The sequence below is a fragment of the Erythrolamprus reginae genome, chromosome 3 (genome assembly GCF_031021105.1).
Source record: "Erythrolamprus reginae isolate rEryReg1 chromosome 3, rEryReg1.hap1, whole genome shotgun sequence".
Classification (NCBI taxonomy): Eukaryota; Metazoa; Chordata; class Lepidosauria; order Squamata; family Dipsadidae; genus Erythrolamprus; species Erythrolamprus reginae.
Genome location: NC_091952.1, coordinates 175467000 through 175493521, shown reverse-complemented (window position 1 = coordinate 175493521; position 26522 = coordinate 175467000). Strand labels below are relative to the sequence as shown.

The 26522-nt window shown below is 41.2% G+C and overlaps 1 protein-coding gene across 3 annotated transcripts in view; it reads right to left on the bottom strand.

Annotated features, from left to right (window-relative positions):
- Positions 1-6740: 6740 nt before the first annotated feature.
- The window catches only part of RIOK1 (RIO kinase 1), a 56781-nt gene continuing 36999 nt past the window's right edge, over positions 6741-26522 (bottom strand). For all 3 annotated transcript variants that reach the window (XM_070747217.1, XM_070747219.1, XM_070747218.1), the window contains exons 10-18: positions 26287-26373; positions 24217-24354; positions 21184-21287; positions 20155-20261; positions 17869-17934; positions 14973-15092; positions 11842-11895; positions 8401-8553; positions 6741-8233 (exon numbers count right to left, since the gene is read on the bottom strand). In XM_070747217.1, the coding sequence (XP_070603318.1) occupies positions 8123-8233; positions 8401-8553; positions 11842-11895; positions 14973-15092; positions 17869-17934; positions 20155-20261; positions 21184-21287; positions 24217-24354; positions 26287-26373 (940 nt within the window). In that variant the 3' untranslated portion in view covers positions 6741-8122. The remainder of the gene's footprint in view (positions 8234-8400; positions 8554-11841; positions 11896-14972; positions 15093-17868; positions 17935-20154; positions 20262-21183; positions 21288-24216; positions 24355-26286; positions 26374-26522) is intronic.

Sequence of the window (26522 nt, the reverse complement as noted above, 5' to 3'; positions counted from 1 at the left end):
GACTCCTTTGTGGATTGGGGAGGTGTATTAGCAAGAATTTATTTTTTACCTTTTGTAAAGAGTTTTTTTTCTTTTTTTTTCTGCTGCAGGATGTTTCACTCCCCTGCCTCCATGAGTCACCTTCAGTATCTCATTCCTGGTGTTTCCAAAGCACCCTCTCTCTCTCTCTCTCTCTTTCTTTATTTCAACAACCCTAATATCTCCTGAAAGCCACAACTCATTGCAAAATGGCCAGCATGCAATCTTTTCATCATCAAAGCTTGCAACAGGCGATTAAATGCAACTGAGGAATGATGGTATGACAGCTAAACTTTTTCTATCGATTTCCTGTTTTGCTTTTTTTCCACATTGCCAGACAAATGTACACAGTACATTTTGAAAATGGGTGTGTACGTCTGTAGGAGAGTGCTAGCAATTTTGTCTTTGTTTTTGAATACTTTAAAATTAATAAGTGGCAGATATCAACTTCATTGAGTGGTTTGTTCGTTCATTTGCAAATCAGAAATTATCTCCAATCTTTAACCATCCACCTATTTACAAGGCTTGATACTTGATATTGTCATTATCCAATAAACATTCTGAAATATGCTGGCTGGGGAATTCTGGGAGTTGAAGTCCAGATATCTTCAAGTTGCCATGGTTGGGAAACACTGGTCTGGAAGACAGAACGGAAAGTGGGAACATGATCGAAACATTTAAATATGTTAAAATGTCAGGAGGGGAGTGTTTTTAATAGGAAAGTTAGCACAAGAACAAGGGGGCACAATCTGAGGTTAGTTGGGGGAAAGATCAGAAGCAACATGAGAAAATATTTTACTGAAAGAGTAGTTAGATGCTTGGAACAAACTTCCAGCAGATGTGGTTGGTAAATCCACAGTAACTGAATTTAAACATGCCTGGGGTAAACATAAATTCATCCTAAATTAAAATACAGGAAATAGTATAAGGGCAGACTAGATGGACCATGAGGTCTTTTTCTGCCGTCAATCTTCTATACTTCTGTTTCTAAGTGGCTCATGTGGTTAGGATGCTGGGTTGGAAGTTAGCAAGCCTGCATGTCAAATCTGACCCGACTCCATTAGTTGCACCTGCTATGGTTCTCGCAGTTTGTCAAACAGCAACAGGGTGAGTGGGGAATTCTTAAGGAGGGAGGGAGGCTCCGGGATGCGTGAGAGCCTTCTGACACTAAGGTCAAGTTGTGAAATGTCTGAGCAGCACTGACAATCTTTGCCCAAAACGAAAGAGCTGAGCCCAACTTTATTTTATTCTATTCTCAAAAAGTCTTCTAACACTTGATTTGCCCGCTTATGGAGGTAAATTTCAACATGAGGCCTGCATTTAAATTTAAGCAGGAAGGAAAAGTCATAGATTTTCTAAGTGTGATTCCAAACACATGGCATAATTTTGACTTCCACAGAAATATTGGAGTTGAATAGGAATACAGCGTTAAAAATATATTTTTTTAATCCTCTGTAATCCAGCAACGGGAACTACGGAGAGGGGCGGCCTACAAATCTAATAAATAATAATAATAATAACAATAACAATAACAACAACAATAATAATAATAATAACTACATGTGCTGAAAATATCCTATTTATCCTCTTTTGGAAAGAAGAGCTACGTAAAAAAGAAAATAATAATTGCTCTTTTCCATCTTCAGCAATGTAAAATGTATTTAACAATTTATTCTGATTCGTTATTTTCTATCTTATAAGTGTTAGTTTAAGAAACATAACGGTAGAATAAGATTGGGACAATTGGCATTTTAGTGTTCATAATTTATATTTCTTAGCCAAAGCTAATCTTCACTCGAAATTGTGAGATAAAACGGAGGAGAAAAACATTTATATATCCTCGTGCTTCTTAGAGAAAGACCTAAAATAGATGCTATAAATTAATGTCACAGTAGACCATAACCTTTTTAAACAGAAAACTGTTCAAAAAAATACTGAACTCAACTGGTGAACTATGTATTATGAGTGGCCCGGAGGGGGTAAAGGGTTTTACCCAGAGGTCAGTTCGAACTGGTTCACTTGAACTGGCAGCAACCCGCTGGCAATGTCATAGTGATGTCACAGAACTGGTTCGGCCGGCACTGGTCCTTGGTGCTGCCATCTTTTTTTTAAAAAAAATCTTTTTTATTTTTTCTTCTGAGCATGTGCAGAAGCTGAGTTTTCAGCACTGTGTATGCAGTTGCCATCTTGTTTTCAGGTTTTAATTGATTTTTTATTTTTTTTTTCTTCTGAGCATATGCAGAAGCCGAGTTTCCGGCACTGCATGCGGTCGTCATCTTGTTTTTGGCTCCCCCCGCCCCCAACATATTCCAGTATTGTGCATATATGCACATGTTCAACAGTTGGCCTTCTCCGGGTCCCGTCAACTAAACAATGTCGTTTGGCAGGACCCAGGGGAAGCCTTCTCTGTGGCGGCCCCGACCCTTTGGAACCAACTCCCCCCAGATATCAGAGTTGCCCCCACCCTCCTAGCCTTTCGTAAGCTCCTTAAAACCCACCTCTGTCATCAGGAATGGGGGAATTGACATGTTCCCTCCCCCTAGGCTTATAAAATTTATGCATGGTACGCTAGTGTGTATGATTGGTTTTAATTTGTGGTGTTTTTAAATTAATTTAAATATTGGATTTGTCTTACATTGTATTGCTATTGCTGTGAGCCGCCCCGAGTCTGCGGAGAGGGGCGGCATACAAATCTGATTAAACTCAAACTCAAACTATGCTTAAATGAATCCCAGCGACCGATCAGCTCCCAGAGTTGGCCTTTTCCAGATCCCATCAGCCAGCAATGTCTGGTGAGGGGTAGAGCCTTCTCTGTGGCGGCTCTGGCCCTTTGGAAACAACTCCCTCCAAAGATCCGTACCACCCCTACCCTCCTGGCCTTTTGTAAGGTTTTAAAAACTCACCTCTGCCGGCAGGCCTGGGGCCGTTGAGCATTGGCATCATGTTCCAGCCAGATGTATGATTGTGATAGAATAAATATGAATGATTGTTTTTTTTAAAAAAAAATTGGGTTTTTAGATCAGACATAGATTAGTTTTAAATTCTGGGTTTCTCATATGTTTATTATTGTATTTATTCTGTTTTGTAAGCCGCCCTGAGTCTATGGAGAAGGGCGGCCTAGAAATCCAAATTATATACAGTATTTGGTTTTAGCTGTCAGAAATAAGTTTATTTCTGAAGGTATTATTACAATGCAAGGAAATGGTTACTAACCATGGGAAAAGCTAATGTAAGCCATAATCAGTATGTAATCATGGGTTTGCTAAATGTGCTGCAACCTGATTGGCTGTAACCTATATAATAGGGGTAACACCCTTGCATGGGTGTAGTTTGTTACAGTGGTTTGTTACAGAGTGGTTTTATACCGAGTGGTTTATAGTTAGTGCTTAGTGGTTGCAGTGGTGGATGTAATAAGAATTATATAATGGTATTGTGGATAGTTAGTTATAAAGGTGATAGTTTATTTAGAAAAGCATTTTGATAGGAAAAATAAAATATTGGTTGCCGATCAATTTCCGGTCACAATTCAAAGTGTTGGTTATGACCTATAAAGCCCTTCATGGCATCGGACCAGAATATCTCCGGGACCGCCTTCTGCCGCACGAATCCCAGCAACTGGTTAGGTCCCACAGAGTTGGCCTTCTCTGGGTCCCATCGACTAAGCAATGTCGTTTGGTGGGACCCAGGAGAAGAGCCTTCTCTGTGGCGGCCCCGACCCTCTGGAACCAGGTCCCCCCAGATATCAGAGTTGCCCTCACCCTCCTTGGCTTTCGCAAACTCCTTAAAACCCACCTCTGTCATCAGGCATGGGGGAATTGAAATTTCACTTCCCCGTAGGCTTATAGAATTTATACATGGTATGCTTGTATGTATGAGTGGTTCTTTAAATTGGGGTTTTTTAGATTATTTTTAATATTAGATTTGTTTTCATTGTCTTTTCATTGTTGTTAGCCGCCCCGAGTCTTCGGAGAGGGGCGGCATACAAATCTAATAAATAAATGAATGAATGAATGAATGAATGAAAATAAATAAATAAATAAAGCCTGCTGCAGTGTTTTTCATTGAAGACTTCAATTAGATATCGTGGTTAACTGTGGCTACTTGGTGGGTTAACTTCCACATGTGAGCAAAACTCTCCCAACATTACCTATATGGGTTTTCATGGTAAAATCCCAGAACTGAGTTTGCTTCTGCTGTATCTAGATGGATAAAGCCACACTCTTGGTAATTTAAAAGTTTAACCTAATGTTTAAGGCACCAGGCTCGAGTTAACTGTAAAAAATAATAAAGATCGGATATAATAAATTCATAATCTCTCTCCAAAAGCTTTTCTTCTTCTTCCTGCGTTCAGCTAGAGATTGCCTTTCTTCAGTGCTAACTCCATGTAAAACAAATAAAGGAATAATAAATAAGCTCTGAAGGTAATTTTGCTAGTCCAGACAAGATCATGAAGCAATCTCCATCTCTTGGTTCTAACTCTTCTGATTCTGCTCCAATTTCCTTTCACGCCTAACACATAAACAATATGATGATTCTTCAGTTTCTCCCATGGAAGAAAAATCATTCAGAGACTTTCCCAGGGCGTTTTCTGGAAAGTGATATGAGAAAACAGTTGATGGCTTGTTAAAAAAAATATCATCAGCCCAACCTTGTGCATAGCTTCCAGAAGGTATGTTTCAGTGTGTTATCTCCAGCTAAGTGCCCATGGGTTTCCTTGTTCATTGCTTCCACAAAACCTGCCCTTGGTATGTTGGCCGTGGATGGGAAAAGGAAAGCGGATTGCAGAATCACTAACAGCCGAAGAAAATGTTCTCCAGTTAAAGTAGACATCAGACACTGTTAGTTCGGTCTCAACACTAATAAAAACATGACAAAGGCTCCACCTGCTGTGTTTCTGAAGATCATCAGCTTGCTAATAAGAGTACAGTGGTACCTCTACCTAAGAACGCCTCTACTTACGAACTTTTCTAGATAAGATCCGGGTGTTCAATTTTTTTGCCTCTTCTCAAGAACCATTTTCCATTTAGAAACCTAAGCCTCCGAAACTGTAACCGGAAAAGGCAGGGAGAAGTCTCCTTGGGGCCTCTCTAGGAATCTCCTGGGAGGAAACGGGGCTGGAAAAGACGAGAAGCCTCTGTGGGGCCTCTCTAGGAATCTCCTGGGAGGAAACAGGGGTCCCACCCTCCCTGTGATTTTCCCAATCGCACGCATTATTTGCTTTTACATTGATTCCTATGGGGGAAATTGCTTCTTCTTACAAACTTTTCTACTTAAGAACCTGGTCACGGAACGAATTAAGTTCGTAAGTAGAGGTACCACTGTATTAGATCAGCTTACAAAATGTGTGTTTGGCTAGTAAATAATAACAAGCACATTCATTCAGGTAGCCTTGAAACAGAGGGACTACTGGTGCTTCAGGAAAGATAAAAACCACCGTTCTTAGGTTAATTAATGCCCTCTATACAAAGTCCTCTATAACTTTGTTCACTTTGTCTTAACCCAGGGGTGAAATTCAGCAGGTTCTGACAGGTTCTGGGGAACCCATAGCGGAAATCTTGAGTAGTTCGGAGAACTGGCAAATACCAGCTCTGGGTGGCCCCAGACTGGGGTGGGAATGGAGATTTGGCAGTATCCTTTACCTGCCACGCCAAAGCCACAATTAGTAAAACCCTCAGTCTGGCAAGATTTTGTAAAGGTAAACAATAAAGAACTCAATCTGGAATAGGTAAATACCATTCTCAGTTTTGGCTCTGACATATGGCTAGTAAAATGAACTGAATATGAAATTTGATTAAAACACTGAATTGGAAAGATGATTCTAGTGGACATCTTTTATTATATGCAGGCTACATCTGGGTTGCAAAAATCCAAAACATCATTACCCTTAGATGGTAAGAAATTTAAAATGTCTCTTTGCTGACATCTATTGGTCCTCTGGAATTTTGCAGCCTAGATAAACTCTTCCTATTATTGTTCTCTAAATTAGATACCGGTACTTATTCAAAAGCTACACCAGGTACAAGAAATACAAGAATGGATGCAACATTTAGCTCAGAACAATCACATGAAATATCCTGCAATAGTTTTCAACCAAGAATCTCTAGATAACTGTATTTAATAGGCTTAACAATAATTTATAATAGCAAAAGCACTTAGACTTATACAAACTACTTCACAGAGCTTTATTAGCCCTCTCTCTAAGCAGTTTACAGAGTCAGCATATTGCCCCCAACAATCTGGGTCTTCATTTTACTGACCTTGGAAAGATGAAAAGCTGAGGCCACTTTGAGCTTGGTGAGATTCAAACTGCTAAATTGCATGCAACTGGCAGTCAGCAGAAGTAACCAGCAGTACTGCATTCTAACCACCATGTTTATAAGGCACCATAACTCAATGTTTTGAAATAATATTCTTTGTCATAAGTTTCTCTACTGGTATTTGTTTGGCATCACAATTATATTATGTTAGTTTTTAAAAATGAGTGGGACACCTGATATTAATGAACTAATTCTCAGCATTCAGCTGGGTTTTCGGTATTTGTTCAACATCCAAAATGCCCTAGTCTCCCTTATATCTTCTCAAACCAGGGGATTCAAACTTTTTTTAAAATGAAAACAATGCTATCAAATGTATCTCTATATGAAACATCTTTGTTATTATTCCTATAAAACCAGGGAGAGAGTGATAAGGTGTTTTTTAAAAAAATCAACACATAAATAAAATGCAGAATTTTTGAGTTTTATTTTATTTTTTTTAAATGACACCAGTCGGCAATGGATTTATATCACTGACAGCTGCTAAAATATGGCTACCCCTTAAACCTCTGAGCCAAGAATTGTAGTTTGTGGTTTTAAATCAGAATAAGAAACCAATTCGATAAAGTTCGGGGATTCCATTACCGGTAATAGTTCAGAACATTAATTAATGGTTTGAGGATGGTAGTGGCCCATCATTGAACTTGATTTCAATTTTTAAAAACAATTGAGTAATGAATGTGAATAACTGATCCTTGGTGTCAACTCAGTTTGTAAGTATCCTTACAATGCTTCACCCATAGTGAAGCAAATTGAACTCAAATCAAGAACAGTTACAGAAGTATTCTCTTGATCACATAAAGATCACTCTACGCACAAACCTGCACAATGAAGAAAGATCACATTTCCCGAAAGAGGAGAAATCTGTTAGTCTCTTACCTAGGCAACAGGACTCTTCTGAAGCTCCCTACCAGGCAGCCAAATAGGTAAGACTAACTGACAAACAGTAACACATGGAGCACTGTGCCACAAACCAGACAGAGATGAGAGCGAGAAAAACCATGTTATTTATAAATGTAGTTTTGCACTGACGCCCCCTCCCGCACACACACTTCTCAAATGTAGTGTCAATGTTGCAGATGGACAGGATGAGAAGGAATATATTTGCTAGCAGAAAATTCACTGAAATTGAATGTACAGTTTTCATCACAAACAGGCTGCTGTTTGGCCTTCTAGGTGTTGCGGAACTCCAATTCCCATTTGCCTTCATCAGCATGGAAAGAGAAATATTAAGAGGTGCTGTCCAATGTCCGCAGGGCTTAAATGAACGAGACTATGTAAACTCCTCCCATACATTATTTACCTATGCATCTACCGAAATAATTGATCGTGGAAGAAGAAAGGAATCAGTTTACATGTTGGCGTCACTATGCAAGTACAAAATATACAATTGTATGTTGCATCAATTTCTCTGGATTTCTTTAAAAAAAACCACGCATTTGAGAAATCGTTTTCATTTCTCTACAGGAATATACTGTATTTTTTGGAATATAAAACACACATTAGTTGGGGGGAGGAAAACACCTTAGTTTGGGTAGGCGGGGTTACATTTAGAGTATAAGATGCACCCAAATTTTCAGCCTCTTTTAGGGGGGGGGGTGCATCGTATACTCCGAAAAATACAATATTTTTAGTGGGAGCTTCTGATTCCGTAGGAGCACAAGAGCAAGCCAATCTGGTAACAATTTAGCCAGTCACAGTGCCCTGTTGATATGCATCAAAATGGAATCTGCTCCAAAATAGTGACTCACTAAAACAAGAAAAAACTTTTAAAGACGATCACCAGAATTTTATTTGCCCTTTTTCATTTTGGCGACCTTCTCTTTTCGCTTCTTGACGTACTTTGGAATCTTGTGTTTTCTCTTCTCCCTTTGAGCTTCTTTGACTATTTTCTTCCTTTCCTAGAAAAGTAGACCCAAGTAAGAAACATCAATTAAACAAACTTTTTTGCAGTGTTGAAGAACAAAAAAGCAGCAAGGATGTTTATATAGCGATGAACGTGGCACTCATAGTAGCTTCTCCTTCACGCAAAATATTTTCTCCAATTGAAGAAAGGTGTCCCACTAACCTTTTTGTCAACACCTGTTTCAGCAGGTTGGTCTTTATGAAGCACCGACTCTTCCTGTTCTTTACAACCTGAGTCTGAATTGTCAGAGCTATCATCCTCATCTTCATTATTAGAATCGGCCTCATCGTTTTTATTTTCAAGGAGTGCAGGCACCTAAAACAAACCAAAGGATTCATTTTCCCCCCTTCAATCTTGCTCCCCATCAGAAATTCTTTGAATACGTGAAGTTCAGCCTTCACAATATTCTCCAAGAGCTGAATAGTATGGGAAGCCAATGTCCAAGACATACAAAGAATTCCAAAAGGTGGAATTCTAAGTTGGATTTTAAGAATGCAAGGACTGTCAAAGGAGAATCCATACGTTTGAACTTAACATAGCTAACAAAATCCTTCTATAAACTCAAACTGCCCAATACAGTGATACCTTGTCTTACAAACTTAATTGGTTCCGGAACAAGGTTCTTAAGGTGAAAAGTTTGTAAGACAAAGCAATGTTTCCCATAGGAATCAATGGAAAAGCTATTAATGCGTGCAAGCCCAAAACTCACCCCTTTTGCCAGCCAAAGTGCCTGTTTTTGCGCTGCTGGGATTCCTCTGAGGCTCCCCTCCATGGGAAACCCTACCTCCGCGTTTTTGCAATGCTGCAGGGGAATCCCAGCAGGGGAATCCCAGCATTGCAAAAATGAGCGCTTCGCTGGCAACGGAAGTCCGGAGGTGGGGTTTCCAGAGAGGGGAGCATCAGTGAAATCGCAGCATCACAAAAACACCAAAATCCTCAAAACCCCACTTCCGTACCTCTGTGTTTTTGCTATGCTGCGATTTCACTGAGGCTCCCCTCACTGTGAAACCCCACCTCCGCACTTCCATTGCCAGCGAAGTGCCCATTTTTGCGCTGCTGGGATTCCCCTGCAGCATCACAAAAACACGGAAGTCTGGAGGTGAGGTTTCCCATGGAGGGGAGCCTCAAGGGAGTCCCAGCAGCGCAAAAACGGGTGCTTCGCTGGCAACGGAAGTCTGGAGGTGGGGCATCCCAGCAGTGGCGGTGGGTTTGTAAGGTGAAAATAGTTTGTAAGAAGAGGCAAAAAAATCTTAAACCCCAGGTTTGTATCTCGAAAAGTTTGTATGACGAGGCGTTTGTAAGACGAGGTATCACTGTATTTTATCAATTTTTATTGATGTAAAGATGAGATGTTTTGGCAGAAAAACAGCTTTAAGCTCTTGTTCTAACTGTAGAAACATGGAACAATAGAATCATAATGAAGAAAGTGGGAAATCCAGATGGAGAAGATGAGTAATGGTGGTAGCACTATGTATTATTGGAATAAACTAGCTTAAACATATTCAAATTATATTTTAAAAATTATGTAGTTTTTTTAGTTGTAATATTCAAATTTATTTTATATACAATCTATTTTATTATTATGTAATATGATATACTTTGTTATCGGAATAATTACTTTATTAGACATATAGGATTATTCATTCATTCATTCATTCATTCATTCATTCATTCATTCATTCGATTTTTATGCCACCCTTCTCCTTAAGACTCAGGGCGGCTTACAACATGTTAGCAATAGCACTTTTTAACAGAGCCAGCATATTGCCCCCACAATCCGGGTCCTCATTTTACCCACCTTGGAAGGATGGAAGGCTGAGTCAACCTTGAGCCGGTGATGAGATTTGAACCACTGACCTTCAGATCTACAGTCAGCTTCAGTGGCCTGCAGTACAGCACTCTACCTCTGTTATGGTTTTTTTAGACTTTTTGTTGCAATATTGAAGAATTATTTTATATACTGTTTATTCTACTTTGCTTAGATGATTATAAGAAAACTGTTTTTTTGAACAATTAGCTCAATAGATTTGTAAGATTCAAGTAAGATGTGCATTTGATGACCAGCGATTAAGCTATATTTCAAGAGGTTTTTGAATATATAAAATATTATATGTTTCTACAGTCCTTTTGTGAAAGAAGGAGAAAAAAGAAGAGGAAAAAAGGAGAAAGAAGGAGCCTCCATTGAATGATTACAAGGTAAAAAGAAAAAAATGTGTATATGTTTGATAATAAGCTTGATTTTGTGTTGGAAACTATGTATTGTTTTTTATTTTATAAATGTATTAGATTTGTCTGCCATCATGAGTCCTCGGAGAGGGGCGGCATACAAATCTAATAAATTATTATTATTATTATTAATATTATTTATGTTGGAGAAAAAAAATAAAAAGTTATGATGACAAAGAAAGTGGAAGAAATCAGGAAGAAGATCTAATGTGCAGCTGACAATTAAACTTTTTGTTATACCTGTAGGCAGATGACCAGCAAGGATATTCCAAAATCATAGTTAAAGAATAAAAAATAGATTATACAGAGGTCGAGAAGTACCAACACGGATTATATTTGCACATCATTTTAAGTCACACCAAGGTTGGGCTTAGCATGATCCTGAATCTAGTCAGGAGAGGTTTAACCCTAATGTGAATACAGGTAATCCTCCATTTTAAAAAGTTTTAAGTTACAACGGCACTGACCCTTTTTCATATTTACAACCATTGAGGTCACATGACCACATGAACAAAACTGAGGCAAAGGGCAACTGACTCATATTTATGACAACTGCACTGTCTTGGGGTCATGCGATCTCCTTTTGGACTTCCAGGCTCACGTCAACAGGGAAGCCAGATTCACGCAACAGCCCTGTTGCTAAAGTAATCACTGCAGGGATTCGCTTCACAACTCTGGCAAGAAAGGTCCTAAATTGGGGCAAACCCCACTTAACAAATTTTTCACTTAGTAACAGAAACTTTGGGCCCAATTGTGATTGTATGTATGTATGTATGTATGTATGTATGTATGTATGTATGTATGTATGTATTTATTTATTGGATTTGTATGCCGCCCCTCTCCACAGACTCGGGGCGGCTAACAACAACAATAAAACAGTATATAACAAAATCCAATACTAAAAACAGTTAAAAGCCCATTAATATAAAAACCAAACATACATACATACATACCATGCATAAAATTGTAAAGGCCTAGGGGGAAAGTATATCTCAGTTTCCCCATACCTGGCGGCAGAGGTGGGTTTTAAGCAGCTTTCGAAAGGCAAGGAGGGTGGGGGCAATTCTAATCTCTGGGGGGAGTTGGTTCCAGAGGGCCGGGGCCGCCACAGAGAAGGCTCTTCCTCTGGGTCCCGCCAAGCGACATTGTTTGGTTGACGAGACCCGGAGAAGACCCACTCTGTGGGACTTGACTGGTCGCTGGGATTCGTGCAGCAGAAGGTGGTCCCTGAGGTAATCTGGTCCGGTGCCATGAAGGTCTTTATAGGTCATAACCAACACTTTGAATTGTGACCGGAAACCAATGCAGACTGCAGATTGTATGCTGAGGACTACCTTTACTACTGAAGAACACAACCCTGAAATATCACCATCTTACCTTTTGAATACCCGATAAATCCTTCTTTAATCCTGTCACGGTCTGGTAGAGAATCTGCACAAAACCCAAAAACAATAGTAAAACAATCTGAATGTGGATTCTTCAAATCTTTGGTCAAGGATCATAATAAAGATTTGACTTGTATACCGCATTATACTAGGGATGAAATGCTCCCTATCGGTCGCCGGAGAGCTGGTCGTGAAGGGAGCACGAGGCTCCGCCCACCCTCCCGGATACTACCATTTGGGTTCTTTTACCCTCTAGCACAGTGTTTCCCAACCTTTTTTGAGCCGCGGCACATTATTCACATTTTCAAAATCCTGGGGAACATTGAAGGGGGGGGGGGGGAAAGTTTGGACAAAAAAAATCTCTCTTTCTCCCTTTCACTCTATTTCTCCCTCCCTCTTTCTCTCTCTCTCCATCCCTTTCTTTCTCCCTTCCTTCCTCTCTCTTTTGCTCTTTCTCTCTCCCTCCTTCCCCCCCTTGCTGTCTTTCTTTCTTTCTTTCCTTTCTTTCTCTCTCTCATTCTGTCTCTCTTGCTATCTCTTTCTTTCTCTCTTCCTTCCTCTCTCTTTTGCTCTTTCTCTCTCTCCCTCCTTCCCCCCTCTTGCTGTCTCTTTCTTTCTTTCTCTTTCTCTCTCTCATTCTGTCTCTCTTGCTATCTCTTTCTTTCTCCCTTCCTTCCTCTCTCTTTGGCTCTCTTTCTCTCTCCCTCCTTCCCCCCTCTTGCTGTCTCTTTCTTTCTCTTTCTCTCTCTCTCTCTCATTCTGTCTCTCTTGCTATCTCTTTCTCTCTCTCTCTTCCTTTCTTTCTCTCTCTTGTTCTCTCTCTTCCTTCTCTGCAGAGGCCGGCACAGTTTTTCCGGGTAGGCTGGCTGGGGGATAGGGCGCGCGCGCGCGCACCCCTGACGTTCCAAAGAACCTTCTCCGACCTCCGCTGTGAGGTTTTCTCCGAGCGCTCGCCGGAGGAGCTGGAGAAAGGGGCAGATCGAGCGGGAGGGCATCAGCGGCGAGAAGCCAGGGGCGCGAGGGGAACGGAGGCACTGGGGGGTGGGGGCAGCCGCGGCGCCGGCCTCTGCACTTTCATCGCTCCCCACCCCAAACTCCAACGCCCAGCTCCTTGTGCGGCACTGGAAAAGGGTGCTGCATTGCCGGCTTCTACCTGGTGCTGCCAGGGAATCTCCAGCTGGGCAGGGCTCTCCTTAAGCTCTCCTTTTTCCCTAGGAGCTTGGCGGCACACCTGGCTGTGTCTCGCGGCACACTAGTGTGCCGCGGCACACCGGTTGGGAAACGCTGCTCTAGCACATATGTAAAGTGTTCTGTGCATGCATAGAAAGTAAAAGAACCCAAATGGTGGCATCAGGGCGGGTAGGCGGAGCCTCACACTCCCTTTGCGACCAGCACTCCGGCGATAGGCACAAGCGAACCGGAAGCATTTCACCCCTGCATTACACTATACAGTGGTCCCTCGATTTTCGCGGGTTCGAACTTCGCAAAACGGCTATACCACGGTTTTTCAAAAATATTAATTAAAAAATACTTCGCTGTTTTTTCCCCTATACCACGGTTTTTCCCGCCCGATGACATCATACGTCATCACCAAACTTTCGTCTGCCTTTAATAAATATTTTTTTAATAAACTTTAATAAATAAACATGGTGAGCAATAATCTAAATGGTTGCTAAGGGAATGGGAAATTGCAGTTTAGGGGTTTAAAGTGTTAAGGGAAGGCTTGTGATACTGTTCATAGCCAAAAATAGTGTATTTACTTCCGCATTTCTACTTCGCGGAAATATTGACTTTCGCGGGCGGTCTCAGAACGCATCCCCCACGAAAATCGAGGGAACACTGTATTACATTCTAGTGACAGAGAAAGCACCAATTGTCAACTTTATTTATTTATTTATTTATTTATTGGACCAGGTGAAACCAGGTGAAAATGGGTGGAAAACAGGCCTTTTTTCAAAAACAGGGGTGTTTCTGCCTTCCCCCTGCCCCAAGAAGCACTCTGCAGGCTTCCCAAACCCCCTGCGCAGCCTGGTGGGTTTTTTTTGGGGGTGGGGGGGTTGAAAAAAATGAGTGAAAAATGGGCCATTTTTTGCAAAAACAGGGGCATTTTTGCCTTCCCCTAGCCCCCAGGAGCATTCATTTTTGCAAAAAAAAACCCGGCACACAGAGGGTTTGGGAATCTTGCAGAGTGCTCCTAAGGGCAGGGCAAAAAAACTTTTTGTTTTCCTTACTTACTGTTCTGCCTGACTGGGCTCAGGCAATTAGTAACAGTCCAGGGAAAAGAAATCAAACACACGTGCTTTTCTAATCAGCAAACGTGTATTAAACAAACAAAAATGGTTAACGAAAACAGTCCTTATTGTCAGGAATAAATTATAGTGCAAGGCGGACAGTCAGCCACATACAAAGTGCAGGAAAAAGCAACCAAAGATAACCTGCACGGAGCAGAAACGTTTCAGGAGTCCTTTGAATCGTGGAGACTCGAGAGCAACCAGCTAGTCCCAGAGGTTTCACCTCCCACTTGCCTGAAAAGGCTGGGTTGAAATTCAAAGGCACGGAACAGAAACTTCAGAGCAGGAACCACCAAGTCACACAGATAAACAGCCACAGTTTGCCTTTTGCCTCTGTTCCCTTTTATACCTTTAGCCCTCATTAGGGGAACCACACCCAGCCCTCAGTATGAGAACCACACCCAGCCCAGGTGCTACTCTGATCACCGGTAATAGTCCTTTAATTGAGCCCTCCTTTGCATGGCTCTCCGGCTATGCATGTCTATGAGCTGTTCTGCATTGGAATCCAACGAGGAGAGACTGTCTGAGTGGCTGCGTGCCAAATCCCCTGCGCTGTCTGCTGGGTCCTGTGTGCTGTCTGCCAACTCCTCTGAAACAGTGGCCTCATCCTCGGGGCTGTCTGCCACGTCTTCCTGGCTGTCAGCCAGGCTTTCGCACTCACTTTGTGCCTCATCTCTCCTATATGTGGGAGCAATGGCTGGCCCAAGCTCAAACACAACACTTACCTCTTTGAAATCTTGGTGCGTCTTATACACAGGTGCCTCTTATAGTCTGAAATAATATATAAATAAGCATATTTCTTTAGATGTCCAGTCAATCTAGCATTGCTTACATTATCTTGCTGCACAGAGAGGGCTGAATCCTCTTCCTTCAGCTTCATCATTATGTCCACATCTCTCTCGTAGTTCTTCACTTCCGTTAGAGTCCTAGGGATATAGGCTTTCCTGAACACCTAGCAAGGTGAATTAAACATAATTTGATAAACTATAAACCACTTGTTGTATTTTCTCTAGCTATTACCGATCAGCTAAGAGAGATCATAGATTTTCACTCATGTTTACCAGGATTGACTAAAGTGTAAATCAGATTCATTTTTAAAAAAAGCAGAAACATGTTTAGGAGCTGAAGAAGCTTCTCACATGAGAAGCAAAATGTTTTTAAAGAAAAAAAAACAAGGCAGTTTAGTTGCCTCCTGAGACATATTTAAGGGCCATTTTTCTGAAATCATTTTGTAAATGGAGTTGGAACCATTCCGATATAGAAAAAAAAATATCCCGTGCAAACCATATTACACACTTTCATTTAAGCACATTAATTCTATTATAAATTAAAGGCAGTTTCTTAGAGCTAAGAAATAGAGAATAAAAATTGTGGCATTCAAGAAGAGACTTAAGTAAAATATACTTCCATGATGGAGTCTTTATTTTCTTTCATTACTGTATTTTTGGAGTATAAGACGCACCCCACCCCACCCCAAAGAGGATGGAAATGTCAGTGTGTCTTATACACTGAATAGAGACATTTTTTGCCTGCCCCATTTTTGGACAGAGGGTCTGGGAATCCTTCATCCTGGGTGCTGGGGGATGCCAAAAATGTCCCCACATTTGTGAAAAACAGGCTGTTTCTCCCGTTTTTTTTGCAAAAATGAGATGGGCAAAGAGCCTGAGAAGTATGCATAAGCATAACACATATCAGGAAAGACTTAATGAACTCAATCTGTAGTCTGGAGGACAGAAGGAAAAGGGGGGACATGATCAAAACATTTAAATATGTCAAAGGGTTAAATGAGCTTCAGGAGGGAAGTGTTTTTAATAGGAAAGTGAACACAAGAACAAGGGGACACAATCTGAAGTTAGTTGGGGGAAAGATCAAAAGCAATGTGAGAAAATATTATTTCACTGAAAGAGTAGTAGATCCTTGGAACAAACTTCCAGCAGACGTGGTTGGTAAATCCACAGTAACTGAATTTAAACATGCCTGGGATAAACATATATCCATCCTAAGATAAAATACAGGGAATAGTATAAGGGCAGACTAGATGGACCATGAGGTCTTTTTCTGCCATCAGTCTTCTATGTTTCTATGTAGAGAGCTACTGGGGGAAGGCAAAATGTCCCCATATTTGTAAAACAAATGCCAAAAAACAGGCCCATTTTTCATAAAAGAATGGGTGCATTTTTTCCATCCCCCAGCATCCAGGAGTTCTCTGCTGGCTTCCCAGATCCATTGACCACCCCATTTCTGCAAAAAAATGGGCGAAAAAGAACCTGTTTTTCACAGAACCAGTGGCATTTTTGCCATTCACCCAACACCCAGGAGCTCCCTGCAGGCTTCCGAGATCTTTTGCCCACACTAGAAACAAAGAAACATAGAAGACTGACGGCAGAAAAAGACCTCATAGTCCATCTAGTCTGCCCTTATACTATTTCATGTATTTTATCTTACGATGGATATATGTTTATCCCAGGCATGTTTAAATTCAGTTACTGTGGATTTACCAACCACGTCTGCTGGAAGTTTGTTCCAAGGATCTACTACTCTTTCAGTGAAATAATATTTCCTCACGTTGCTTTTGATCTTTCCCCCAACTAACTTCAGATTGTGTCCCCTTGTTCTTGTGTTCACTTTCCTATTAAAAACACTTCCCTCCTGAACCTTATTTAACCCTTTAACATATTTAAATGTTTCGATCATGTCCCCCCTTTTCCTTCTGTCCTCCAGACTATACAGATTGAGTTCATTAAGTCTTTCCTGATACGTTTTATGCTTAAGACCTTCCACCATTCTTGTAGTCCGTCTTTGGATCCGTTCAATTTTGTCAATATCTTTTTGTAGGTGAGATCTCCAGAACTGAATACAGTATTCCAAATGGGGTCTCACCAGCGCTCTATATAGCGGGATCACAATCTCCCTCTTCCTGCTTGTTATACCTCTAGCTATGCAGCCAAGCATTTTACTTGCTTTTCCTACTGCCCGACCACACTGCTCACCCATTTTGAGACTGTCAGAAATCACTACCCCTAAATCCTTCTCTTCTGAAGTTTTTGCTAACACAGAATTGCCAATGACACAGAACTGCCACTATTTTTGCAAAAAAAAAAAAGGGTGAAAATGGCCCCTTTTTTTGCAAAAATTGAGGTGTTTTTGCCTTCTAATTAATCTATCTAGCATGACTGGAGGAAGAACTTCCAAGGTTTGAAGACCCTTGCACTCCTAACCCTTAATCCAAGGGTCTTCAAACTTGACAGCTTTAAAACTAGTGAACTTCAACTCCCATTCCTGAGGTAGCACAACCGGAGGAGGAATTCTTGAAGTCCACAAGTCTTAAAGCTGTCAAGTTTGACGTTTGTAAAAGGTGTACATGGATATAAAAAGTATACATGTTTGTAAAAGGTATTCTGCTACCCTGGCATTTTGTTAAATAATATATTACTACACCATTTGGTTCAGAATACTTTTTCCCTTGTTTTGCCTCTAAAATCTTGGTGTGTCTTATACTCCGATGCATTTTATACTCTGAAAAATACGGTAATTACTTAAAAAATAAAAAAATTATAATGGCGGAATAAGTTGCTGCAATTATTTGAAGGCTATAAAAATGCAGACTGCTAAAATGTTTGATGAATCATTTGAAAACAAACATATTCCTGAGTATTATCAAAATAGGGAGGAATAGTTCAGGTTCTTTCAGAAGAAACCCAATGTATTTATTTAGTCCACTGGCTTACCTCTTCATCTACATTATTCTGATTGGATCTTTCTTCCACTGTTCTCTCACATGCTATTTCCATTACCTATAAAATATTGAGAAATAAATTCCTAACATCAGAAACTCATTCAAAAGAGCCAGTTAGGTTCTTTGACAGTTGCCTTTACCAAAGTATTTTTTTTCCTAAGCACAATTTCCACCAACTTCTTTTTAGCAAGATTTATTGAGATTTTATTTATTTATTTATTATTTGGATTTGTATGCCGCCCCTCTCCGATGGATGGGTTAGAAGAATTCCCAGCAACTAATTGTGTTTAATTTGGTAGCACACTGGGATAGAAATACTCTACTTCTCTAATTGCCTTCCGCAAGGAAACCAATGCCCGCCCTTCAAATAATAATGAAATTTGCGATGGGTTGCTTATCAGTCTGGCAGGTTGGTAGCATTTTTTTTGTAGTTCTAATTATCATCTAAAGTCTGTGTCTGTCTTGTTGAGTTTATTATTGTTGTTGTTGCTGGGTTTATTGTTGTTATATATATAGAAGTAGTATGTTTCATTACTGTTCTACACGCAACAGCTTTGGTTGCATATAAAAATCCGTTTTTACAGTACGTTTTTATTTTATTTTTATTTATTCAATTTTTATGCCGCCCTTCTCCTTAGACTCAGGGTGGCTTACAACATGTTAGCAATAGCACTTTTTAACAGAGCCAGCATATTGGCCCCACAATCTGGGTCCTCATTTTACCCACCTCGGAAGGATGGAAGGCTGAGTCAACCTTGAACCGGTGATGAGATTTGAACCGCTGACCTTCAGATCTACAGTCAGCTTCAGTGGCCTGCAGTACAGCACTCTACCTGCTGCGCCACCCCGGCTCTAGGGTGGAAATTGTACTTAGGAAAGTCTCAAAGAAGTCAGCTCCTCTTATCCACAATAAATAAATACTTTCCCCTAACAAATAGTGAGTTAGGGACAATATCAATATAGATAGTCTTCTTGATATCTTGCCTTTATTATTTTTGCAAATAACTCAAGGCAGCAAACATAATAGTCCTTGTTTAGCAACCGTATTTAGTAATAATTCAGTTAGGACATTTATGAAAAAGTTCATTTATGACCAATCCTTGTAATTTGCAGCTCTGTAAAGCAGTGGTTCTCAACCTGGCGGTCGGGACCCCTTTGGGGGTCAAATGACTGTTTCACAGGGGTCGCCTAAGACCATGGGAAAACACAAATTTCCCATGGTGTTAGGAACTAAAGCTTCTATTCTAGCATCCTGGAACATATTTCTACAATCCAACCAATCAGGCGTTTATAGTGAGGGTATCCATCTGACCTTCCTGCCAATCAGCTTAAAGCTCTGTTGGGAGAATTGGTGCTAGACTTATGGTTGGGGTTCACCACAACATGAGGAATTGTATTAAGGGGTCGCGGCTCGACTACTGTAATGCTCTCTACATGGGGCTACCTTTGAAAAGTGTTCGGAAACTTCAGATCGTGCAGAATGCAGCTGCGAGAGCAATCATGGGCTTTCCCAAAAATGCCCATGTAACACCAACACTCCGCAGTCTGCATTGGTTGCCGATCAATTTCCGGTCACAATTCAAAGTGTTGGTCATTACCTATAAAGCCCTCCATGGCACCGGACCAGGGTATCTACGAGACCGCCTTCTGCCGCACGAATCCCAGCGACCGGTTAGGTCCCACAGAATTGGCCTTCTCGGGGTCCCGTCGACAAAACAATGTTGTTTGGCGGGACCCAGGGGAAGAGCCTTCTCTGTGGCGGCCCCGGCCCTCTGGAACCAACTCCCCCCGTAGATTAGAATTGCCCCCACCCTCCTCACCTTTCGTAAGCTCCTTAAAACCCACCTCTGCCATCAGGCATGGTGGAACTGAGATATTCTTTCCCCCTAGGCCTTACAATTTACGCATGGTATGTTTGCATCTATGGATGTTTGGTTTTACAAATAAGGGGTTTTTAGCTGTTTTAGTATTGGATTTACATGCTGTTTTGTATTACTGTTGTTAGCCGCTCCGAGTCTACGGAGAGGGGCGGCATACGAATCCAATGAATGAATGAATGAATGAATGAATGAATGAATGAATGAATGAATGAATGAATAAATAAATAAATAATAATTAGAAAGGTTGAGAACCACTGCTGTAAAGTAAAGGAAGATCATAAGCACAGTTCCACTTAGCGACCCTTCACTTAACGGATAAGTTGCTGCTAAGAGAGGACAACCTGCATGAACCTCCAACATGAATATTTTTGCACAGAAGATAAATCTTCAAGCCCTACCTTTTCAAGATAGGCATCCATATTCTCATTCGTAATAGATGGATCCGTGACAAACTCAAAGAGCTCTCTCACAGTCATCACCGCAACGTTGTACTTATAAAAGAAATCTGCCAGAAAGGACAAACATGATATTAAAGTTACTATTGCCTACAAAAACTTCGATGGCTCTAACTTAACTTCCAAACTTTGTCCCCCAAGGTTTCGAACAGGGGTTCCCAAACTTGGCAACTTTAAGACTAGAGAACTTCAACTCCCAGAATTCATCAGCCAGCTCCAATTCTTGGGAGTTGAAATCCACCAGTCTTAAAGTTGCTGAGTATGAAGACCTATGATTTAGAAGTGCATTTATTGGCAGAAGCTGTGGATGGCACTACAAAAAGCTTTCCTGGATAATCCACCTTTAAGCATCCCTACTCCAAGTACATTGGAATTACGAACTTAGTTCAGGATTATTTTTAAGGTTGAAATATCCAATCATGTGGTCATAACCATAGTTCCCTCTAAGCTGAGCAGTGAGCAATCGCTCACTTAAAAATCATCATCAACTCAGAGTTTTCCAAACCTGCCCAGAAGCCGAGAGGGAAAGAGTGAGAGGGAAGGAGAGAGAGAAGAAGAGAGGAAGAGAGAGAAACAGATAGAAAAAAGAGAGGAAGGAAAAGAGAAAGAAAAAGAATGGGAGTAAGGAAGAGAGAAAGAAAATCAAAATCTAGTTTGAAACTAGCTCAACTATTTAAGTGGCATTTTGATATTGATAGAGTTGCCCTATTATGAGCTCACTGTTATAGACACACAGTACAGTATTTTATTTTGAAATTCTCTGAGGCAAAACAGGGTGGGTTTTTTGTTAGTTAGTTAGTTAGTTTGTTTGTTTATTTATTATTTCTGTGTCGCCCAGTCCCGAAGGGACTGCCGCTCAGACACTATACTTTTCTGCCCCCCCCCCAAAAAAAAAATTAGAGGGAACACTGGTCATAACTATGATCAACTGGTTTTACCAGCTAAATTACAGAAGGGATGTGATCTCCTTACCGTTGATATTGGCACAGTCTTTCCTCAGGAATTCCAAAGCATGGGGATGATCGTGCTCTACAGACTGGGACACGTCTATAATATATACCTGACCACTGTGATACCTGGAAAAAAAGGAAAAAATACAATAATACATTTCTTTCCAAATATTTTGTGTTTGTTATGACCTATAAAGCGCTACATGGCATTGGACCAGAATATCTCTGGGACCGGCTTCTACCGCATGAATCCCAGCGACCAAGTTAGGTCCCACAGAGTTGGCCTTCTCTGGGTCCTATCGACTAAACAATGTCATCTGGCGGGACCCAGGGGAAGAGCCTTCTCTGTGGCGGCCCCGACCCTCTGAAACCAGCTCCCCCCGGAGACTAGGATCGCCCCCACCCTCCTTGCCTTTCGTAAACGAGTCTACGGAGAGGGGCGGCATATAAATCTAATAAATAAAATAAACAAACTCCTTAAAACCCACCTCTGCCGTCAGGCATGGGGGAACTGAGACATCTCCCCCTGGCCTATATAGTTTATGTATGGTATGTTTGTGTGTATGGTTTTTTTTAATTATGGGTTTTTAGATATTTTTAAATATTAGATTTGTACACTGTTTTTATTACTGCGGTGAGCCGCCCCGAGTCTACGGAGAGGGGCGGCATACAAATCTAATTAATAATAATAATAATAATAATAATAATAATAATAATAATAATAATAATAATTTTATATCTATGAGGATTATCCGGAAAGTAAGGTCACAAGGCATGTAGCTTTCGCGGGGAACGTTTGCAGGGGAAGTTGGTATTACTATCGTGTAGCGCGAAGCCAGCAAAAGGTAATTAGCAGTGCCAGTGGTCAGTAGATCATTGACTGGCATTGTGGTGAAGGTTAGAGATAAACGTCCTCATTCCGTTTCCCTTCAAGTGTGAAGTGTGCTGTATTATTCTACCTGAATGCTAAGGGCATGAACGCTGCTGTGAAGGGGCCCCAAGATGTTTACTGAAGCTCACAAAATCGACAGTCAGTGCCGCCCGAAAATTTCTTGGCCGTTTCGAGATTGAAGGCGAGGCTTTTTCTCAACTGTATGGTGACAGGAGATGAAATTTAAGCTTATCATCATACTCCTAGAGAGCAAACATCAATCAATGCAGTGGCGCCACACCCATTCAAAAAATTCAAAACTCAGCAATCGGCAAGAAAAATCTTAGGCACCCATTGCACACAAATCTTGGACACCAGGTAGTCTATTACAGCGTGCACTTCGCACTTGGAGGGAAATGGAATGAGGACGCTCGTCTCTAATCTTCACCACCATGCCAGTCAATGATCTACTGACCACTGGCACTGGTTGTTTTCTTCCACTGGCTTCCCGCTACATGATAGTAATTATTACTATTATTATTATTATTATTATTATTATTATTATTATTATTATTATTATTATTACTACTACTACTACTACTATTATTATAAATTAGATTTGTATGCCGCCCCTCTCCCAAGACTTGGAGCGGCTCACAACAGCAAAGCACATTACAAATTCAATGATTTTTTTAAAAAAGTTAAAACCCTTAATATAAAAACAGCCATACACCCCAAACAAACCATACATAAAACGGAATGGCCAGGGGGAATCAATTTCCCCATGCCTGGGGGCAGAGGTGGGTTTTTAAGAGTTTGCAAAAGGCAAGGAGGGTGGGGGCAGTCCTGATCTCCGGGAGGAGTTGATTCAAGAGGGTCGGGGCCGCCACAAAGAAGGCTTTTCCCCTGGGTCTCGCCAGACGACATTGTTTCGTCGACGGGATCCGGAGAAGGCCAACTCTGTGGGACCTAACCGGTTGCTGGGATTCGTGTGGCAGAAGGAGGTCCTGGAGATATTCTGGTCCGATGCCATGAAGGGCTTTATAGGTCATAACCAACACTTTGAATTGTGACCGGAAACTGATCGGCAACCAATGCAGACTGCGGAGTGTTGAAGTGACATGGGCATATCTACCATCTCTCAGGTCAAAATTCATTCAGAGAATTCACAACTCAGCCGCAGATGGTTTAAATTACATTGGGAATCCAACAGGTGTCCCAGAGAGTAGCCTTAACAGGCCTCCAGAGAGATACCGATAGGAGGAGGATATACTTTCTGCTAAACAATAGCTACCATATTTTTCAGAGTATAAGATTCACCTTAGTTTTGGGGAAGGAAAACAGGGAAAAACAAACTTCCTACCAGGTAGTCATCTGGCTAGTCTTTATTCTTGTCAGCTTCAGCACGTTAATTTGCTGTTTCTGAGCCCAAATGCTTGTTTTTTACCCTATGGTTGGGGATAAAAAACAGTTTCTAAAACACTTCACTTCTCTTTCTCTTCAGAAAGAAACAATGAGATAAACAGGCAAAAGGAAGATTGTTTAGCTAGCAAAGCACTGGAGATCGCAGTAGCACCTCATCAGGGCTGGAAAAAAGCTTAGTAAAAGCTACATTCAGCATATAAGAGGCACCCCCCCAAAAATCTCCAGGGCGAGTAGCAATGAAAACAAGCCTGCAAAACTTAAGGCTGGGAAAAAACTTCTTTGGAATAGCAATGAAAAAATCCTGCAAGCCGGGAAGATTATTAGCATCTCATTAGGTCTGAAAAAAAACTTTTTTGCAGGGAGTAGCAATGAAAACAAGCCTGCAAAAACTTAAGGCTGGGAAAATCTTCTTTGGAATGGCTATGAAAAAATCCTGCAAGCCAGGAAGATTATTAGCATCTCATTAGGGCTGAAAAAAAACTTTTTTGGAGGGAGTAGCAATGAAAACAAGCCTGCAAGCCAGGAAGAGCTGAGAAGATTGTTCGTACCTGGTTAGGGCTGGGGGGGGAAAGCTTTGAAAAAGTTACATTTCAAGTATAAAACACACCTAAATTTTCAGACTCTTTTAGGGAGGAAAGATGCATCTTATACTCTGAAAAATACAGTATCTTAATGGGAGGATTGTAACCTCCACATAGTCATTATGCAAATAAGTCTCAAGTCCCAATGTTAAAGTTGAAAAACAAAAATAAGACATACAGCATATTAAATTCGCTGAGATCTGCGTGAACAAGCTTGGCATCCTGGTACATTCTTCTCATGTATTGTATGACTTGCAGGTATAGCTCTCGGGCTTTTGACTCCGACAACTGGGCGTTTTTCAACAAAGGAGCAGGCCTTGGAGCAAAGGAGAAAAGAAACAAATAATACAATGTTTATACAGGGGGTGGACAAAACAATGGAAACACCTTGCAGCTGTTCCGTGGAATCCAGATTTGTGAAGCTCCCTTCGAACAGTTTTGGTGGAAACTGGGTTCTGTACGTGTCTATTGAGCTCTGCAGTGATCTTGCGATCCGCTCTAACAATTCGCTTTAGAGTCCGACGGTCTCTCTCAGACAACTTTGACTTTCGACTAGACCTGTGCTTGGCTGAGGACGTTTTCCCTTCTCTTTCAAAAGCAGTCATTACTTTTGAGACATGACCTCTTGAAACGCCAAACATTCGGGCACTTTCTGTTACACTAGCGCCTGCCATTCTAGCACCAACAATTTGGCCTCTTTGAAAGTCTGAGAGGTCTGCCATTTCTAGAAGGTTATAACCAATTTCCTTAAATTTCTGTAAAAAAAAAGGGAGTTTAAAAAACATATCAAATAACAGAATTAAAAAAAACACCATTAAAATATGTCAAGTTTTGATTGATTTGAACATGTTCAAACATTATGTTGCCAAAAAGTCAAGTGTTTCCATTTATTTGTCCACCCCCTGTATATCTCTCCAATTGTCCCTTTTCTTAAATACTGCAATCGACTTTCTGTGAGGAGAACTACATAAGGCCAAAATAAACTTCCACATAAGCAGAAATTTGAATCACAAGAGAAAAATAAAATATTTATAAGGAAAAGTGAAAAACTACAGTATCTTAGTTTTCCCAATTTTTGCATCCCTACACTGAGGCCTGGTGCATCAGTGTAGGGTCAGTCAGTGGAGGTGACTGGGGCTAAGCGTCTTTGTCCATCGGTCTGGGAGGAGTTTGACTTGGTGACACCTGATGAAGTGGACAAGGCCATTGGAGCTGTGAGTTCCGCCACCTGTCTACTGGATCCGTGTCCCTCTTGGTTGGTTTCGCCCAGTTGAGAGGTGACACAGAGCTGGGTCCAGGAGATTGTCAATGCCTCCTTGGGGAGGGGGTCCTTTCCGGCTCCTTATAAGGAGGCACTTGTGCTCCCCCTCCTCAAGAAGCCTTCCCTGGACCAAGCCGTGCTTAATAATTACCGTCCAGTCTCCAACCTTCCCTTTATGGGGAAGGTTGTTGAGAAGGTGGTGGCGCTCCAACTCCAGCGGTCCTTGGAAGAAGCCGATTATCTAGGTCTTCAGTAGTCTGGATTCAGACCCGGCTACAGCACGGAAACTGCTTTGGTCACGTTGATGGATGATCTCTGGTGGGCCCGGGACAGGGGCTTGTCCTCTGTCCTGGTGCTTCTTGACCTCTCAGCGGCTTTCGATACCATCGACCATGGTATCCTTCTGCACCGGCTGGAGGGGTTGGGAGTGGGAGGCACTGTTCTCCAGTGGTTCTCCTCCTACCTCTCCGATCGGTCGCAGTCGGTGTTAGTGGGGGGTCAGAGGTGCTGGCTGGGGAATTCTGGGAGTTGAAGTCCAGATATCTTCAAGTTGCCAAGGTTGGGAAACACTGCACTAGAGGAATAATTCTTTTGCAGCTTTGATTCTACAAATCTGTGCCAGTGTTTCTGAACTGCAGCAATTTTACGATGTGTGGACTTCAACTCCCCAAATTCCTCTAGCCAACATGCTGGGCATTGAAATCCACACATTTTAAAGTGACTGAGGTTGACAAATCGTTGACCTATGCAATGGAAGACACTAATACATCAATACTTGAATTCCTATATAGCCCTTTCCCATGCTAGACTTCTTAAATACTTTCTATAGGAAGTGTTTTAAGAATGTGTTGGTGTGAATCTATAAATCATAAATATTTAAGCTTACTATTCTGTGTGATTCTGGCCACTACGGTTTGCACTGCATATCGTAATTAAAATAAATCCTGGCTTAACACAAAATGGTACACAGCCCTTGAATATACTCACGTATCATTTTTGCCAATAAAGCCCATCACAAGAACATGACTTCTTAGCATAATGGGTTCTGGACATGGGATTTGTGCTGTATGCAACCTACCAAGCAAGAAACCAAAAAGACAAAACTGCTGTTATATGATGCCACCTATTTTTTTTTAAAAAAAATCCTACGCGCAGAAGAGTTTCAGAAATTCAGACGATCATTTAATTTAACAATATTGATCTTGCCTTCATAATTACTTAGT